Source organism: Oratosquilla oratoria, chromosome 26 (genome assembly GCF_046742065.1).
Source record: "Oratosquilla oratoria isolate Oo_2021 chromosome 26, ASM4674206v1, whole genome shotgun sequence".
Taxonomy (NCBI): Eukaryota; Metazoa; Arthropoda; class Malacostraca; order Stomatopoda; family Squillidae; genus Oratosquilla; species Oratosquilla oratoria.
Window position 1 is genome coordinate 31309090 of NC_134802.1, and position 20282 is coordinate 31329371.

General features: G+C 38.8%; 2 protein-coding genes across 14 annotated transcripts in view; one reads left to right on the forward strand and one right to left on the reverse strand.

Annotated features, from left to right (window-relative positions):
* LOC143039425 (cytosolic carboxypeptidase 1-like) overlaps positions 1-20282 on the forward strand; it is a 193043-nt gene that overhangs the window by 131571 nt on the left and 41190 nt on the right. For 11 of the 13 annotated variants that reach the window (XM_076209453.1, XM_076209456.1, XM_076209457.1 and 8 more), the window contains 6 exons: positions 4960-5068; positions 5211-5367; positions 5971-6218; positions 6309-6440; positions 7069-7247; positions 11777-11806. In XM_076209453.1, the coding sequence (XP_076065568.1) occupies positions 4960-5068; positions 5211-5367; positions 5971-6218; positions 6309-6440; positions 7069-7247; positions 11777-11806 (855 nt within the window). Of the gene's footprint in view, positions 1-4959; positions 5069-5210; positions 5368-5970; positions 6219-6308; positions 6441-7068; positions 7248-9385; positions 11867-20282 lie in introns of those variants that run through there. The other 2 variants (XM_076209461.1, XM_076209454.1) reach the window with 2 other exon arrangements.
* Positions 12063-20282, reverse strand: part of LOC143039427 (uncharacterized) — a 15643-nt gene continuing 7423 nt past the window's right edge. Inside the window, exons 4-6 of the mRNA XM_076209464.1 lie at positions 19752-19878; positions 15333-15470; positions 12063-13260 (exon numbers count right to left, since the gene is read on the reverse strand). Coding sequence (XP_076065579.1) covers positions 12873-13260; positions 15333-15470; positions 19752-19878 — 653 coding nt within the window. The 3' untranslated portion in view covers positions 12063-12872. The remainder of the gene's footprint in view (positions 13261-15332; positions 15471-19751; positions 19879-20282) is intronic.

The window sequence follows — 20282 nt, forward strand, 5'->3', positions numbered from 1 at the left end:
GTAGTAATTAGAGACAAATACTCAAATTGGGAAGAAATGATAAGTGGTGTACTGTAAGGTTCGGTATTGGCTCCAATCATGTTTGCCATATATATATAAATGACATGGATGAAGGAATGGAGTGTTATATGAATTTCTTCGCAGATGCAAAAATACTAAAGAAAGTAAAAACTGAGGAGGATTGTGAATCATTACAGTTAGACCTGGACAAAATCTGGATATGGACTCAAAAGTGGGAAGTGAACTTCAGTATCAAGAAGTGTAATATAATGGAGTTTGGAAAAAGTACATACATATACCACATATACTAAGGCTTTTTCCCCCTTACCAGGGAGGTAGCCAAAAAGGACAAGGTATAAAATCATTCCCACCCATTCCATCCCCGAAAACACTCCACACCCCTCCACCCTCCCTCCCATCTACTTCCTAGATGACGGGTCATCCCTGCACCCTGTCCACTGCCCTGGGTCAGAAGCAGTGTCGCAGGACACAGCACATCCACAGCAAGGCCGCTTCATTAAATAGGCGACCCCCCCCCCTCTCCGTCCCCCCATATAAAGGAGAGGACAGGGAGAAATCCCTTCGGGCTGCGTCAAAATTTTTGCTCACACACACTACCTCACCCCCCATTCCCCCATCCATTCCACCACATGCATCACAAAAAAAGTAAAAATAGAATATCAAGAAATTATACGATTGGTGAAGAAGTAAAAAAAGTGAACTCAGAAAGAGACCTTGGAGTAATAATCAGCAAAGACATGACAACAGACAAATGTATCAATAAAATATGACCAAAACTGGAGTACACAGCAACACTATAGACACCCAGTACTAAAATGAATATAAAGAAATTAGAAAGAATACAAAGAGCGTCAACAAAGTTGGCAACATCTCTCTCCAAATTAACATATGAACAAAGATTGTTCAAATTGGAATTACCAACTCTGGAACAAAGAAGAGAAAGAGGAGATCTGCTGACTATCTATAGAATCATGAAAGGAATGGAAATCCTAGATAGGAATAATTTATTTAAATGGGACAATGGAAAAACAAGAGGACACAAAAAGAAACTCAAAAAGGATAAATATAGAATAGATCTGAAAAAGATAGCTTCCCACATAGAGCACTTCATACCTGGAATAATTTAGATAAAGAAACAGTGTGTGCAAACACTATTCAAGATTTTAAGAAAAAACTTGAGACTGAAAGATACAAAGATGGGTCACCATGAGCATAGCTCCCTTCCCATATAATACAACTAGGTAAATACACACACACACACATTTAAGCAGTTCACTCTAAGTACCTCCCTACCTTCAGCCCTTTTCCTCCTCCTCCGCCTATTCTCCACTTTCAGCTTACCTTCCACAAGAAAATTATCTGATATTCCCCCACTCTCTCCCCTTAGAACATGTACACCCTTAACTCTTCCTACTATACTCCTGGTTACCACTATATAGTCCATTGATGCTTTATCTACCACCTTTCCATCCACCACCCTCTCCCATGTGTACTTATGCTTGACTTTTTTCCTAAACACTGTATTTGCTATCATCAACTCTCTTTCAAGACACATCTCCACCATCAACTCTCCACTACAATTTTTTCCTGGAACTCCATACTTCCCAATCACTCTGTCTATTGGTTCATTTCCTACCCTAGCATTAACCCCTTCACTCCGTTGCATCATAATAATCACATTATAAAAAATAAAGTCACTGCTCAATCGCTCATTCTCTTTCACCCCTGAATTTTGATAACCATAGAAAATATGATGAAGCCAGTTTAGAGAGAATGAGGGTCACGCAGGTACAACTACAATAAATATAATCAAGATGCCGACGTCGGCATCATCGCGTACCCACTTGCTCCTCATGACGCCTACATAGGCGTCACCGTATGGAAGTGGTTAAGGTGTCCCAACACTACCACATTAACATTTCTCCCTAATCCCTCTATGCACTCATTTAGATTCATCCAAAAAGCCTCCCTTTCCTCTACACTCTTCTCACTACCAGGCCCATATGCACTTACAAAAACCCACATCTCCCTTCCCAGTTTCACCTTCATCCACATTAACCTTGAAGAAATCTCCTTCCACTCCACTACACGCTTACCTATCTCTTCACTTACTAGTATAGCCACCCCTTCTCTCCCTCGCCCTCTCTTCACACCTGAGAACCTCCTAACTACTCTCCCAAACTCACACTCTCCCCTCCCTTTCAACTTAGTTTCACTCAATACCAACACATCCATCTTTCTTCTCACAAACATACTGGCTATCTCTCCCCTTTTACTCTCATCTGTACCACATCCATGCACAGAAGACCCAATCCTTAGGGTACTTGATGGAAAACTCCTAAATTCTTATGCCTTTACTTTTTTTAGGAACGTTCACTTTGGAGCTACAGGTAGCAGGATTCCTAGTCCTATCCCTGTCCCTTTTTTGTCGCCTCATACAACTCAAGTGGGAAGACTTGGTGGCAGCATTCTTTTCCCTCACCACAGGGTAGCCAAAAAAAAAGGAAATGAATTTGCAGAGAAATGGTACAGGACAGTAACAATGGGTTGGGGGACAGCATAACAGAGGGACAGTCGTAGTATAAAAATGTCATAATTTCTCTATGAACAGAGACTTCCTCTAACACAGACAAAATTATGTGTGTCTCTGGTCCATAGGGGCACCTCATATAGACCCTAGAGTATCAGCTGTATGCTACTTTGCCACAATAACATGCAGCCAATACCCCAAAGGGGGATAGAAAAAATAAAATTTAATTTAATACCTGAAATACATTGCATTGCCTCTACAGGAAGTTTATTCCATTCATTTACTACACAACTGGTGAAGTTGTTTCTACCCATTTCCAAATTAAATGTACTTCTTTTGATGTTTTCAATTCCCTTTAGAATCTTAAAGACCTGTATTAAATCACCCTCGAGTCTACACCTTTTTAGGGAAAATATATTAATATATTTTAGTCAATTTATGTATGATTTATTTCTGATATTTGAAATCAGTTTGGTGGCTCACCATTGTACTTATTCCAATCTATCAAAATGGATTTGGTGACCATATGAAAACAGTATGATATGGGTTACTAGGCTGGATAGAGTGAGAAATGAGGAGGTGAGGAGGAAAATAGGGGTGGAAAGGGAACTGGGAGATAGGGTTGATGAAAAAGTATTAGGATGGTTTGGACACATGGAAAGAATGAGTGAAGAAAGATTAGTAAATGAAGAATGGAAGGCAGAGGTGGAAGGTGTGAATATGAGGTGGGCGTCCTAGGATGAGATGGATGGATGGGGTGAAAGGGGCATTACAAAAGAGAGGAATGTCTGTGGAGGAAGTACAGGAGATGACAGAAGATAAGGGTGAATGGAGAGGGATTGTGTATAGATGATGCTGTGATGCATGAGGGGGAGTGGGTGGGGGATGGGTGGTAAGGAAGTATGTATGAGAAAAAAATTGATGCAGCCCAAAGGGATTTCTCCCCGTCTTCTCCTTTTCTGCATGGGGGGATGGAGAGGGGGGTCGCCGAATTTATGAAGCGGCCTTGCTGTGTCTTGCGACACTGCTTCTGACCCAGGGCAGTGGACAAGATGCAGGGATGACCCATCATCCAGGAGGTGCCAAGATGAAAGGGAGGGAGGAGGGTGGAGGGGAGTGGAACATATAGGAAATGGAATAGGTGGGAGTGGTTTCTATGCCTTTTTCTTTTTGGCTAGGGGAAAAATGCCTTTGGTATATGTATGTATGTATGAAAACAGCATATTCCAAATGTGGACAAACTAATGATTTTTATAGATTCTTAATGACAGATGGACTTTTAAAATCAGAAGATTGCACAATCTGTCCTAGAATCTTATTTGTTCTCACTGAGGCAGAAATACACTGCTTAGATGATTTGAGATCATTACTGATAATTACGTCGAGATCCTTTTCACTATCCACTTTTGTTAACAAATTTCCAAATAACTTGTAATCGTACAGTCGTAGTATAAAAATGTCATCATTTCTCTATGAACAGAGACTTCCTCTATCACAGACAAAATTATGTGTGTCTCTGGTCCATAGGGGCATAATCTTACATATACTTGGATTAAATTTTATTAGCCATTTTTCAGACCCTTGCTATTATTTATTAAACAGTTACTTTCTAAATGGTGTTCGATAGCACCTCTGATGATAGTTTCCGTAATTTTTTCTACAATTGAGGTCAAGCTTATTGTCCTGTAGTTCATTGGTTTCAACATAAGCTAACTTTCATTCTCTTCGGACATCTTTAGATGAATAACTAAGATCTTGTTTGGGCCAGAATCTGCGCCTCTAGCAAATAGAATTGTCTAGAATTACCACAAGAAATTCTATTTAGTATACCACCATGTTAAAGAAAATAACCATATTTGAAATATGAATAATAATATAATTCAACATTTTCATTTCATACATACATACATATACCAAGGCTTTTTCCCCCTTCCAAGGGAGGTAGCCAAAAAGGGAAAGGCATAAAAACACTCCCACCCATTTCATCCCTAAATACACTCCACACCCCTCCCACCCTTCCTCTCATCTGAGCACCTCCTGGATGACGGGTCATCCCTGCACCCTGCCCACCGCCCTGGGTCAGAAGCAGTGTCGCAAGACACAGTACATCCACAGCGAGGCCGCTTCATTTAATCGGCGACCCCCCCCTCTCCGTCCCCCTTTGCATTAGGGGGTAAGAAAGAGTTTGTAAAATTATTAAAAAGCAAGAAGGTTGGTGAAATTATTTAAAAGCAAGAAAGAGTTATGTGGATGATGTTTTTCAAAAATGTCATGATTTTGACGATGAAACTTTTTGTTATGTATGTCGTCATTAAATTTTTCTCAGGAAGTATAGTCTTTAAAATGTTTAATAAACAGTCTACTATTTTATTTATATGTGTATTTTTTCCATCTTTTTTAACCTAAAGAATCTTAAATAACTGGGATGAAAAGCGAGTTGGGAAGAAAGATATTGCTGTGAACCATCTCAACTTTGAGTCTCGTTTTGAGAGTGGCAACCTCAGAAGAGCTATTCAGGTAAGCCAAACTTCAGTGAGCCACATGTGGATAAATGGACTTCCAATGACGTAGTTTGTTTTATTAGATTTATTTCTTTCTTTTTTATTCTCTCATCGGTGGAGCAAGTTTGAGTTGATTATATTTTTCTTGTTCTTTAAAGGTTGCAAGCCATGAGTACGATCTTATTTTAAATGCAGATGTGAACTCTTCTCATCATCATCAATGGTTTTATTTTGAAGTGAGCAACATGGAAGCAAAAACTCCATATCTCTTCAACATCATCAATAATGAAAAATCAAATAGCGAATTCAACTTTGGTAAGCAGTATGTTGTTACTCTGATTCTAAAGCTATACATCAGGAGGTGACGTAAATGTATGCAAAATTTTCAGGAATTAAGAGATTACATATATAGTGAACTTGAGGTTACAACTGAGAATGAGGTGGATGGATGGGGTGAAAAGGACTTAGAGCATGAGGGGAATGTCTGTTGAACAAGGAAGGAAGAAGACAGGGGCTAGGGATGAGTGGAGAATGGCTCTTTATGGATGATGCTTTGATGCAGCCCAAAGGGAATTCTCCTCCTCTTCTTTATTTTCCACGTGAGGGACTGAGAGGGGCGGCTTGCCAATTAAGTGAAACGGCCATGCTTTGAATGTTTCTGACCCAGGCAGTGGGCAGGAGACAGGGATGACCCCTCATCCATGAGGAGCCAAGTTGAGAGGGTAACAAAGGTGGTGGAATGGGTGCATGTCTTTGACTTGGCCACCCCCCCTTATAAGGTGGATGAAGCCTTTATATCAAAATCACTACACATTATCTCATTTCAACTGAAAAAAAGTCTAATTTGTCTTAGCTTTTTGTCCAGACACTAAAGTCTCCATAACACATTTTTAATCATCTTTTCATTTGCATTCCAAGGCATGAAACCAGTATTCTTCAGTGTAAAGGAAGCTATGAGGGGCCGATCAGAATGGGTTCGTTTGGGCACAGATATATGCTACCACAAGAATCATTACAGCCGAATCCCTAAGCAGGTAGCAAATGTAAAACATAAGAAGACATCCAACAAATGCTACTACACAGCAACTTTCACTGTCATATTTCCTCATGCCAATGATGTCTGCTATCTAGCATATCATTATCCATACACTTATACTCAGTTGCAGGTACGTACATGTTTTCATACTTCAAATAAAATAGATGATTCTAAGCAACATTTTGATAAGTGGTGATTTGTATCACTTATATTTTTTCAGGTGTATCTTAGTAAGTTAGAAAAACAACCCTTGCCCCCCAGTGTGTTCTACAGTAACCAGGTGTTGTGTCACACACTTGGAGGTAACCCAGTGCCGCTTTTGACCCTTACCAGGACTGACAAAAAAGCTGAGGTGAGTCTGTGACTATCAGTAGCTGTATGACTCCGTGTAATTTGCTTTATATTACTTATTCTTGTTTCCAGATAAAATATTCATTAGCCAGGGCAGTGGACAAGATGCAAGGATGACCCATCATCCAGGAGGTGCCAAGATAAGAGGGAGGGTGGAGGGGAGTGGAGCATATTAGGGATGGAATGGGTGGGAATGGTTTTTATGCCTTTGTTTTTTGGCTACCTCCCTTGTAAGGGGAAAAAGCCTTTGGTAAATGTATGCATGCAGGTGTAAACCAGGTTTGGCTGTCAGGTCCCGCTGTAAAAACTATGTATTTTGCTGCAAACCTGAGTAGTGTGGTGGGTGATTGACAATGTTACTATGTATAATTATCGGTCATTTCTGTATTCCATCATCCACAAGACAAATTCCATTCTTCTTTCATAAAATCTGTGGTGTGTGTTCATTGTGTTATATCAGTTTGAGTTTAATGGTCACTATTTTAAGATTCTTTTTATGAAAACATATTTCATTGTTTATCTCAGATACACAGGAGAAAGAGGTAATATTTTATATCAGTAGTTTTGATTCAGATTTATAAGAGGAGATATGTTCTTTTTCAATGTTTCTCTGTGGTTTTGACTTGTAGGAAAAGGAGGTGATGTTCCTGACTGCCAGAGTGCATCCTGGGGAAAGTAATTCCTCATGGGTCATGCAAGGAACCATTGATTTCCTCCTGAAAGATACACCTGTAGCCAAGGACCTGCTTGACAAATACGTGTTCAAGATCATCCCCATGTTGAACCCTGAGGGAGTCATCCATGGCAAGTAAGTAGAACCCAATCTCAGAATTGTAATTTTCTATTGTGTGGGTCTATGGTCATAACGATGAAATGCAGTCACAACGTAGAGGACACAGAACATCTCATAATGCAATGCCCCACACTATTAATCCTGAGACAACACAGTATATCTTGCTGAATATGGATGGTTTTGAATTGCTTATGACCCAGATTGTGGGCGGGAGACAGGGATAGTTCTTCATCCAAGAGGAGCTAAAATGAAAGGAAAACAAATGAGCGATGGATGGGAGTGAGATAGATGGTGGTGAGTGAATGCCTTGGCTGGTTACTTACCCCCTTATAAGGGGGAAGATTCCCTTGGTGTCTAAATAGATAGGATGAAGCCAAGCTGTTTAAAGTACAGTACCACCTCTCATTAACGGACTAAAAGGGGGGTAACGGTGTCTGTTGATGTGAATAATCCATTAATTTGGAGTGGTTTTTGGGTGGCATAGTGATTGCATGCACTAAACAACAGCACCAAAAACACCGAAAACACAGCGAAAACACCGCAAACACAGCTAATTAACGTCCATTAATGAGAGGTCTCACTGTACTACTACTTGGGTACAGTAAGTCCTCGTTATGCAGTACATATGAGTTCCTGAAAACCTTACTGCAAATTTAAATTACCAAATACCGAACGCGTGAAGAGACTGATTGTTGTGGTGGCTGCACAGCGTGGTGGTGCTACAGTACGGTGTAAACAAAACACGAGCGGATACTGTATCTGTGAATTTTTCTTACCTTAAATAGAATTGAGGGTAGTAATTACCAAATACCATAACTGTGCATTTACCGGATAAAGAATTACCATATAAGGAGGAATCACTGCACGAGGTTAGACTGGAGAGTGAAGGCAGATTGAGTAGTCTGCTTGGCAGCAAGTTCATAGTAAGGGCATACAAGGAATCCTTGATTTGCACGATATATGTCAATTTATTATTATTTTCTATTTACCTGTTTGTTTATTATTTAACTATAAATGTGGGTAAAAGTAAGATAAATGTGGGTAAAAGTAAGGTGATGAGATGTACAAGGGGTGAAAGTGGCAGTAGACTGGAAGTGAGCATTAAGGGAGAGCGACTGGAGGAAGTGGATAGTTTTAGATACTTGGGTGCAAATGTGGCAGGAAAAGGTGGAGTGAAGGTGGAGGTAGAATGTAGATTAAGAGAAGCGAGTAAATGCCTTGGTGGATTGAAGAGTGTAATGAGGAATAGACATTTGGGAATGGATGCTAAGAGGAGACTGTATGAAGGAGTGATTGTGCCAACACCACTGTATGGGGCAGAAACATGGAACATAAGAGAGGAAGAGAAAAGGAGTTTGAATGTGTTTCAGATGAGGTGTCTGAGAAGTATGATGGGGGTTACTAGGCTAGATAGAGTGAGAAATGAGGTGAGGAGGAGAACAGGGGTGGAAAGGGAGTTGGGAGATAGGGTTGATAAAAGAGTATTAGGATGGTTTGGACACATGGAAAGAATGAGTGAAGAAAGACTAGTAAAAGAGGTGTGGAAGGCAGATGTGGAGTGAGTGAACATGAGGGGACGTCCTAGGATGAGGTGGATGGATGGGGTGAAGGGGGCTTTGGGGAAGAGGGGAATGTCTGTTGAGGAAGGATGGGAGAGGACAGAAGACAGGGGTGAATGGAGAATGGTTGTATATGGATGATGTTGTGATGCATGAGGTGGAATGGACGGGGGGATGGGGGGTGAGGTAGTATGTGTGAGCAAAATTTGACGCAGCCCGAAGGGATTTCTCCCCGTCTTCTCCTTTTATGCATGGGGGATGGAGAGGGGGGGTCGCTGATTTAATGAAGCGGCCTTGCTGTGGATGTGCTGTGTCTTGCGACACTGCTTCTGACCCAGGGCAGTGGACAAGGTGCAGGGATGACCCGTCATCTGGGAGGTGCTAAGACAAGAGGGAGGGTGGAGGGGTGTGGAGTGTATTCAGGGATGGAATGGGTGGGAATGATTTTATGCCTATTTCTTTTTGGCTACCTTCCTTGTAAAGGGGAAAAAGCCTTGGTATATGTATGTATGTACATTATTATAGTTTTTATTTATTCATTTATTATTATTATTATTATGATTTTTTTTTTTTTTTTTTCTGCATCTGACCTAGATATGGACCAAAAGGTCTCCTGTTGGCATGCTCCGCCTTTGTAATCCTTTGTAATAAGAATGAAGGAAACTGCAAGAGACCATGAGGCCTACACTAGGCAGCTCCGTATCCATCACCACCTGTCATCCCCATCCATAAAGTTGTCTAATTGTTTCTTAAAACAACTGATTGTTTCAGCGCTTACTACATGGTTACTAAGTTTATTCCATTCGTCAACCACCCTATTAGTAAACCAGTTCTTGCCTATTTCCTTTTTAAATCTAAATTTGTCCAGTTTATAACCATTACTGCGAGTCCTGCCCTGTTATTTTAATATGATGACCTTGTTTGCATCACCCTTGTTAAATCCTTTGATCCACTTGAACAGAAGAGACCATGCAAAGTAAATTTCATGTAATGTAAGGATGAGTATCTTCAGCACTGGAGTAAACTGTACATACACTATGTTAAAGGATGGGAGTTGCTGGAAATAAAGCAAACAATTACTCGTATTTTCTTGAAATCATGTTGTTTTAAGGAATCTCTGTAATATGAGGGAAAAAAATATTTTTTGACACCGTGCTATTTTGAATTTGTGCAATCTAAAGTCATGCAAATCAGGGACTCCCTATAATACATTAAATTCCCTATTTCGAAAAAGTCCTCTGAAAATTCACACCATCGTCACTATTCATTTAGACAGTAGAATAAAGATACAGTACTACCTCTCATTAACAGACTAAAAGGGGGTAACAGTGTCCGTTGATGTGAATAATCTGTTGATTTGGAGTGGTTTTTGGGTGACATAGTGATTGCATGCACTAAACAACAGCACCAAAAACACTGAAAACTCAGCGAAAGCACCGCAAATACAGCTAATTAATGTCCATTAATGAGAGGTCTCACTGTACATAGATGAAAGTCTTCATGTTTTTTTCCAGTTATCACTTTATTTCTCTTCCTCATGATGCTGTTCTTACTTATCTATTGGCATGCCTGTATCTTCCAGCATGTCTCCGTGCATATCATAAAAGGCAATTAATTCAGGAATAGGGGTTATCTGTTCATTATTTTTCTTCCGCAGTGTCAAAATGTTGAGCCATACTTTGACTAAGTCATATCCATACGTATTTATGTGCTGTAGGAATGATGCAGCCCAGAGGGATTTCTCCCCATCTTCTCTATTTTCCACATGAGGGGACAGAAGGGGGGGTTGCCGTTAAGTGAAGCTGTAGATGTGCTGTGTCTAGCAGCATTGCTTCCAACCCAGACAATGGGCAGGAAACAAAGACGATCCTTCATCCATAAGATGTTAAGATAAGAGGGAAACAAAGGTAGTGGATGGGAGTGTATTTACCTTGTTGTATCTTACGGGAAGGGAGCTATGCTTGTTGTGACCCGTTTTCATATCTCTCCACATCCAGTTTATTCTTGAAATCGTGTATAGTTCTGGCATTCACTGTTTCACTGTTCAATTTGTTCCAGACCTTGATCACTTTGTGTGGGAAACTATTCTTTTTCAGGTCTCTTCTGTAACCATCTTTCTTTAGTTTCTTTTCATGTCCTCTTGTTTCTCTCTTGTCCCATTTTAATAGGTCATCTCTATCAAGAATTTCCATCCCTTTCATAATTCTGAAAATAGTCAACAAATTGCCTCTTTCCCTTCTCTGCTCCAATGTTGACAATTGTGTGTGCCTTTGACTTTGCTACCCCCATTATAAGGGGAAAGAAGCCCTGATAGGAACAAAATCATGATTCAGTATTGCAATGTTTTTTAAGAAATGGTGGCCATGCAGAGGTGATATTGAAAATGTCTTTTGTCTCGAGGTTTATTGATTGGAAACCCACAGTCCTACAGTGTCTAGTAGTGTTCTTCAGGCACTCAAATAAATCTCTCTGGGAGGAAACAGTGGACAGTGTCTGTGTTGTATTAACCCCTTCGATACGATGACGCCTATGTAGGCGTCATGAGGAGCAAGTGGGTACGCAAGGATGCCGATGTCAGCGTCTTGATTATATTTATTGTAGTTGTACCTGCGTGACCCCCATACTCTGTAAACTGACTTCATCATATTTTCTGTGGTATTCAAAATTCATGGGTGAAAGAGAGAACAAGCAATACAGCGGTGACTTTATTTTTTAAAATGCGAGTATTATGACACAACATCGCACGTCTGGCAGCTAATGCTGCCCGCGAGATTTTGGCCCAGAGTGAAGGAGTTAATGTGAGTCTGATTCTGTTTCACTGGTGAGCAGGGGGAGGAGGAGGAGAAGTGGTGGTCTTTGAAGGGAACAGTCACCAGTTGTCAGTGTTCTTTGTATGAAAAAGTTGTGGGGAAAATACTTGAGTAATAGAGAGATGGCCTCAGTTTAGAGATTGAGCACCAGTCCTGAGGTAGATTGCTCTTTCAGATATCCATCTTGCAGGATCACCATCAGCAGGTACCAGTGCCTATTATATTATTTGTCACTACAAAGATAAATTCTTTTATCTAACAGAATATTCATAAAATGATGGATGGCTCTCGTCAGATATTTTAGTAGACATCTTTGACCTAAGATCAGTTGAAAAAATAATAATGATATGTTGTTTGCAATAATTTTGCATACTGCAAATCTTTTAATGCATGTAAATATGAATCAGAAATAACAGTTGTAGTAACACAATAACATCTTGTATGGAAAGAGAGTAAATCGCAACATTCAGAATTTATTGTTGAACATGTTCATTCTACTATACTTAAGAGTTCATTTTATTCCTGGTTTTAATCCAGAAAAATACAATTATTAAGTTTATTGCACAGACTGTTTGTTGATTTGAAATACAGGCAGCTACTAGACTGATATGTATAAATGTATATTTCTTTTGGTGTTATTTAGATATAAAAACATTGAAACAAGTGAAAAAAATTGAACTTTATGTTCATTGACATTGATATAGGTAAAACCACAGATAATGTGGAGTTAAATTTTTAAGAAAGAATATTTGTTTTTTTACTCAGTGACTAAATCTGGAGATGAAATTTAAATTTATAGATTAGTAAGAAGTGATGAAAATGAAAAACTCATTTGGTTATAGGATTCAAATGCAATAATGAAACTGATATGCTCCCCAGTACAAATGAATTAAAAAATGTAAAAATATGATAGAATCAGAAAAGTATTCTAAAGCTAATTAATATGCACTATATAGCTTGCTTTATAATGTATATAATAATTTAGAGTGAAAATAGACATCTATGAAGGAACACTGATATATATGTTAATATGCTTCAGCCTCTTCACAACTCATAATGTAGATATATAACAGTTATGCTTACTGTTTGTCATATTTTCAAGTGTATGACTATATACCATTTCAGCAGGTCCAAAGGTCCAAAACAAATATTTGCTTTAAGGGAACAGATCCAGCCAATCAATTGGAGTTGTTGTCATAAAGTAAGTATAACTTTTCTTAAACCTGCTGAAACAGATTGCATAGATTCTATTTTCTCATATAGTTACATATTTAGTTCCTCAGGGCCCAGCTGAAGGTTTCTTTCCTCTGTAAGAGTCTGGCAAGAGCTGGAGGTGGTTCCTCTGTTCTTGGCAAAGGTTGATCTGAAGCCCTCGGTGGAGGCTCTAAAGTTTTTGAGGGAGGTTGAAGTGTCTGCTGTATATTTTCATGGGTGGTTTGTTGTGAGGATGGCTGGGAGGAATGGATTTCATTCTGCTGAGGAGAGGAGGCAGGTACGGTCGAGGTTGGAGTAGTGTTAAAGATAGTTTCAGAGAATTCAGAAGGTGTTGTTGTAGGAACATCAGGGTCTGTCGTGTCAGAAATTTCTGGTCTGACCGAAGTGGTTTGAATAAAATTTTGTTGTGTAGGACGTCTCCGGTTGTTAGTGGTAGATATATTTCTGCAAAGGAAGTGTACTGATAATAGATTTTGTATTGGATTTGTTGCTTATTAGTGTGGGTCATAGAATTTCTGCAGATGTGCTGATTACATATATTTTTAATAGACAACTAATACGACATTATTCATTGTGGAATATATCTAGGACTGTTTTCCTATCTTTTTATTATGCAAAAAATATATTATTTTTAGTAAAGTATGATTAAACATTTTTATTTATTCAACAAAGGACCCACAATAAGGACCTTCACATGGTAATTCTGTAAGACAAACATCAGAGGGAATTATAGATTGACCTCTCATTAATGGACGTTAATTAGCTGTGTTTGCGGTGTTTTCATTGTGTTTTGGTGCTGTTATTTAGTGCTGTGCAATAACTGTGCCACCCAAAAACCACTCCAAATCAACAGATTATTCACATCAACAGACACCATTACCCCCCTTTTAGTCCGTTAATGAGAGGTCAATCTGTACCTTCATGCCCCCTGTCTTCAAAACCTGTCAACATTCTCACCTACATCTGGAGGTGCCACCCCAAGGGGCTGACACCCAAGATCTTTCCATCAACTTTGACTGTACAGTACTACCTCTCATTAATGGACATTAATTAGCTGTGTTTGTAGTGTTTTCACTGTGTTTTTGGTGTTTTGGAGTGGTTTTTGGGTGGCATAGTGATTGCACACACTAAACAACAGCACCAAAAACACCGAAAATACATCAAAAATACCACAAACACAGCTCATTAATGTCCATTAATGAGAGGTCTCACTGTACAGTGAATCCTTGCCAATCCACAACTCATGTTCACAATCCCACATATCCATTGAGGCTAACTAACGCATATTTGTGATTCTCCAACCAATCCACAAGGCCTACACCTCTTGGCGCTGGTACTTAAAACCTTAAAAAAACACTTTTATCCTAATTTAAACCTTAAAATTTATATAATGTAATCTATATATTTATTAATTAAAAATGAGCAAAGTAGCAACTTACAGTATATATATTAATCTATCTATATACCAAAGCCTTCCCCCCCCCCCCATACCAGGGAGGTAGCCAAAGTAAAAAAGCATATACCCAGCCCCACCCATGAATACTAAATTTGATATCTCAATAGGTCTATTTTGCTATGGTTTTATTAAAATTTATTATTATATTTACAAAATAACTCTTTAAAAATGAAATATTAAAATTATATTATTTATATCATACAACAATATTACATACATATACCAAAGGCTTTTCCCCCCTACACTGGGGTAGCCAAAAAGAAAAAGGTATAGAAACCACTCCCACCCATTCCATTTCCTATATATTCCACTCCCAACCACCCTCCTCCCTCTTTAAAGATGAAATATTAAAATTATATTATTTACATCATACAACAATATTAAAGCATTAAAACAAGGTTTGTATAATTAAAACAGGTATTCTAAAGCATTTTTAGGAGGTACATCCAATATCCACAATTTGGCTATTCGCAAGGGGTGTTGAAACCTAACCCTCATGAATACCTGGGTATAACTGTATTTCCTCAACCTTTATACATAATGAAAGCTGACAACATGCTACTACAATAAGCAAGTAATATAAAAACAATCCCACACTTACACAAGACAAACAGTAATCCTACGTTTTGCTCAGAGAAATCTATGAGAGTGCTTGAGGACCATTGTCAGCTATTGTGGGGTTGCAGGTGTTCGGTCAGTGAAACTTAAGTCAACTATTTGTTCATTTTGAGTGTCATGGGTTACAGTTGTCCGCTGCCCTATTTGATTACTCTTCCATACAAAACTATACGTAAACTACAAGTTATAAATACTATGAATATGTATTGCTTTGATAGACCACTACAAGACCATTTGGCTATCCCCTGGGTAAAGGGATAGCCCCTCACCACCGCAGCATAATCCATCTTGGTAAGGTAGAAATACCATACAGTCCAATAAAGCATAAAGATTACCTAGCCTTACACCTAAACTTATTTTGATACCATCAACTTGAGGGAATGTTTATGAGCATTATACAAGATAAATATGCAGCTACTAGCCTTCCTTTACCTGTGCTTACCCTTGTGAGCCTTGGTTTGTAACCACGTAGTTGTAGTAAAAGCATCGTGTCTGCTCGCACATGAAGGCCTTGTTGTCCATGCAGTTGTTCGCTGACCAGAGGCCCTGGTTGATGGTCATGCATGACTTATCTGATTTCCTGTTAGATAGAATTGTTGTTTAAGATTAAAGCAGAATATTTTTTGGTGCTGCTCCACTACTGTACACTTTGTCACTCCTGGATTTTTTTTTTTTTTTTTTTTGGGGGGGGGGAAGCTTGCTGGTACAAAGGATTACAAAGGAGGAGCATGCCGACAGGAGACCTTTTGGTCCTTAAATAGATGAGATGTAAAAAAAACATAATATTGATAAATGAATAAATTAAAATAATGATGATAGAAATAATGATAAATAAAATAAATCAATTAATCAGTCAAATCAACCATCCTGAGTCCACTGCTGAACAAAGGCCTCCTTCATAGCATTCCATAAATCACACGACCATGCCATCCTCTGCCATGTCACTCCTGCAAACTTCTCGATCTTGTCTCTCCACCTTCTGTCCGGTCTCCCTTGTCCACGCTTATCTCGCGGCGTCCACTCAGTCACACACTTGCTCCATCACTCATCAGCCGTTTGCACCAACTTACCTACCCAATTCCATTTCCTCTCTTTTACTGCCTCCACAATATCTTTCCCTCTAGTCTGCTCTCTCACCCAACTTGCTCTCTTTCGGTCTCTCAGTGTTATTCCCATCATTGATCTTTCCATTCTCCTCTGTGCAGTCCTTAGCTTTGCTTCCATTGCCCGCATCAGCTTCCAAGTCTCACACTCATAGATTATTGCTGGTAGAATGCATTGATTATAAACTTTACATTTCAAACATAAAGGTAGAGAGCCTCTCAGGATTTTATTATGCTTACCACTTTCCAACCAATTGTAATGCGTCTTTTTATTTCATTATCATGATCTTTCATCACCTTCACCATCTGGCCTAAATAATTATACTCTTCAACTTCCTCAAGTCTTTCACCATCAATTACAATCTCTTTACTTTGAACTTTCGTGTTGAACATTACTTTGGTTTTACCCTTATTTATTCATTTTTAAACCTACTTTGAGACTTTCCTTGTTTAGATTGCTCAGCATATCTTGCAAGTCTTCTGTTCTTTCTGAAATAAGAATAATGTCATCCACAAATCTTAGGTGGTTCAAATATTCACCATTAATCTTCAACCCTTTCTTTTCCCAACTCAACCATCTGAAAATATCTTCCAAACAAGCTATAAATAATTTGGATGAAATTGTATTGCCATGCCGTACTCCTTTCTCAATCTTGATCTTTTCTGTATTTTTATGTTGTCAAATTATAGCAGTACCTTTCGCATAAATCTTTTCTAAAACTCTTATGATCTGTTCATTTGTACCCTGTTTGCGTAGCGAGTTTAGTATTGCTATTTGTTCTACTGAGTCAAAGGCCTTCTCATAATCTACAAAAGCTAAACAGAGAGGTATATTGTATTCTGTCATTTTCTCGATTAATTGGTTTATCTCCTGCAAATGATCTAGAGTCGAATATCCGCTCCTAAAGCCTACCTGTTCTCTCAGTTGGTTTCCATTTAAAACTTTACTTAGTCTATTTGTAAGGATCTTGGAGAATACTTTATATACTGTACATTTGATAGCAAGCTAATCAGTTGATAGTTACTAAGGTCCTTCTGGTCCCCTTTTTGATGAAGCAAAATCACTATAGCATTGCACCATGCATCAGGAACGCTTTCTTGATTTAAGCACTGGGTGTACAACTGAGCTAATTTAATATGAACTAATTTACATGTGTCTTTCAATACATCTATTGATATACCATCTTCCCCAGGTGCTTTTCCTCCTTTCATAGTTTTCAGAGCAAATTCTACTTCTTCCTTTGTCATCTCTGGTACACTACCAACGTCTACACATGAATTTACTAACTCAACTACGGTCTTCGATGAGTAAAGCTCTTGGTAAAATTCTTCTACTCTTTTTACCATTTTGTCTCTACATTTAATTATTTCTCCATTTCTGTCTTTCAAACATATCAATTGCTGTCTTCCTAAAGCATATCTGCGCTCGGTCACTTTAATACTTTTACCTTTCCGAATAGTTTCCTCTATTTCATCCATGTTTCTCTTTCTTTTCTCTGATCTCTGCCTTTTGTTGATAAACTTGTTTAGTTATACTCTTTCTATTTCATCTCTCCTGCTTTTAATCTGCATGGTCCTTCTTCTTTTAATTAGGTCATTTGTAGCTTTGGAGTATTTCTTTTCTCTAATGTTTTTTTGTACTTCCTACTTTCTCTGCCGATTCCCTAATGATATTCACTAAATTCAAATTAATATCTTCCACTCTGTCCTCGTTAGTTCTTAGAGCTTTAAATCTATTTTTAATTTCTAACTGAAATTTCTTATTATTATCCTTAACCTTTGCAAGGCTAATTTTCTTTTTTAAAACTAGTTTATTTCTCTCAGCTCTGATATTGCATTTAGCTGTGCAACCTACCATTCTATGGTCACTACCTATGTTGACTTTATTTATCACCATAACGTTGCTAACGCTTTGGCTCTCATCTCCTAATATGAAGTCTATTTCATTCTTTGTTGTTCCATTTGGACTTCTCCACGTCCATTTAAAACCTACACACTTTTGGAAGAAAGTGTTCATTATCTTCATGTTGTAGTTTTCTGCAAAATTTACTAACATCTCGCCTCTCTCATTTCTTTCACCTACTCCAAACTTACCAATGCACATCTCATCTCCCATTTTCTTCCCCACTTTAGTATTAAAGTCACCTGTTCCCAATGTGTACTTTTTCTTGGTCCATTACCTGACTTAAATCATCATAGAACAACTCAATTTCATTGTCTGAACTCTGTGAAGTTGATGCATAAACCTGAATTATTTTTAGAGTGTATCTTTTGCACAGCCTAATCACAATCCAAGCTACCCAGTCCAATAAACTACTGAATTTGACTACGTTACCAGCAACCTCTCGGTTTTTTAAGAATCCTACTCCACCAGATCTTTCTTTGTCCTTACCTCTATAGTAGAACAGGTGGTGGCCATCTTGTAATTGTATCAGCTTTTCCGTTCTTTGGACTTTGCTCAGTGCTATGATGCCCCACTTGATGTAGTCTACTTATTAAACTCTCAAGTCTGTGGTCTTCTAAGAGACTTCTTACATTGTAAGTATAGATCCTCATTTTCTTCATGTTGTTGTTTAATGTCCAAGACTTGGATCTGCTTGGACAGTGCTTACTCACATTCGGTGGCACACTGCCCATAAGCACATGAGGCAATGTGGTTGAACCTTTAGGAGACAATTATCCAACAGGAGCACCCGTTTTTCTTTTGGTTGTACTGTTCATGTTCATGTTTGCTATCAAGGGGTTCGGACAATAATCTCACCTCCCTGCCAACTGGTTTCTGGTGAGATATTTCTCTGGTGTCACCTTATTCATTATATTCGGTGAGGCCCTATATCTATAGGGTGCCCAATGGTCCACGCCGTCATTGTGACAGTACCCCATATATCTATGAGGAATTTCCCTGTTTGCCATCAGGGACGTGCCAGTTAGCAGTGGGTCCTGCGACTGTGTGTTTGAGCTGCTCTTTGTGTGATCTTTCTTACAAAACCTGTTCAATATGGGTGACCCTGCAGAGATTTCCTTTCTATTGACATAGCTTTTGTAATCAACTCTCAAATAGGAGAATAAATGAATAGGTAAAGTTAAATGATAAACAAACAGGTAAATAGCAAATGATAATAAATGGATAGATAAATGATAATAATAATAAACAAACAGACAAACAATAACAAACATAAATAATATAGAATAAATGGCAGGCATTACAGCATCTTGCTTAGGTGTCTTAAAGCTTTGAACTGAACTACATTGCACTGCTACTGGAAGTTTATTCCATTCATTAACCTCACAGTTGGCAAAGTTGTTACGACCCACTTCCAAATTAAATCTATTTCCTGACAGTTTTTTAGAGCATTATTTCTTGTCTAATTCTCATTCAATGTGAAAATTTTGTCACTTTTTATGTCAATTTCCTTTAGAATCTTAAAGGTCTGTATCAGGTCACCTCTGGGTCCACACTTTTTAGGGAAAATAGATTTGTATGTTTTAGAATATACTCCTAAATTTTGCAACTATTTCTAATAAAGTTAGTTAAATTCTATGAAAGGTTAAATATACATTGCCTTAGGTCAATCTTTTGGGAAATCCCAGGCAACTTTCCAAGGTCAAGGATGTGGCCCTTAGAATTTAACGAGGTCAATTGACTTAAGAGAATAAACTTCATGATGGGACATAATAAAATCACCTGCTGGAAGCTGACATGAAGGGTAAAGACCCAACTGGGTTTAGGATGGGTGGGGTGAGGGTAGGCAACTTACACCAGCGGTGTGAGTCCATCAGACCATGCATTGAAGGTGGTGTTGAAGGGCTGTCCTGTGCTCATCCAGATCCACATGGCAGAGCCCAGCTGGTTCCCACTAGTCCAGTAGTCTATGGTTTGGTATCCTGTTCCCCCAGAAAATGATTAAACAAATGGATAAATACATACATATACCAAGGCTTTTTCCCCCTTACAAGGGGGGTAGCCAAAAAGGAAAAGGCATAAAATCATTCCCACCCATTCCATCCCTGAATACACTCCACACCCCTCCACCCTCCCTCTTATATTAGCTTCTCCTGGATGACAGGTCATCCCTGCACCTTGTCCACTGCCCTGGGTCAGAAGCAGTGTCACAAGACACAGCACATCCACAGCAAGGCCGCTTCATTAAATCGGCGACCTCCCCTCTCTGTCCCCCCATGCATAAAAGGAGAAGATGGGGAGAAATCCCTTCGGGCTGCCGTCAAATTCTGGATAGATAAATAGGTAAATAAATCTCGCCACCCGACTCCCAAACAGTGTGAAGCAA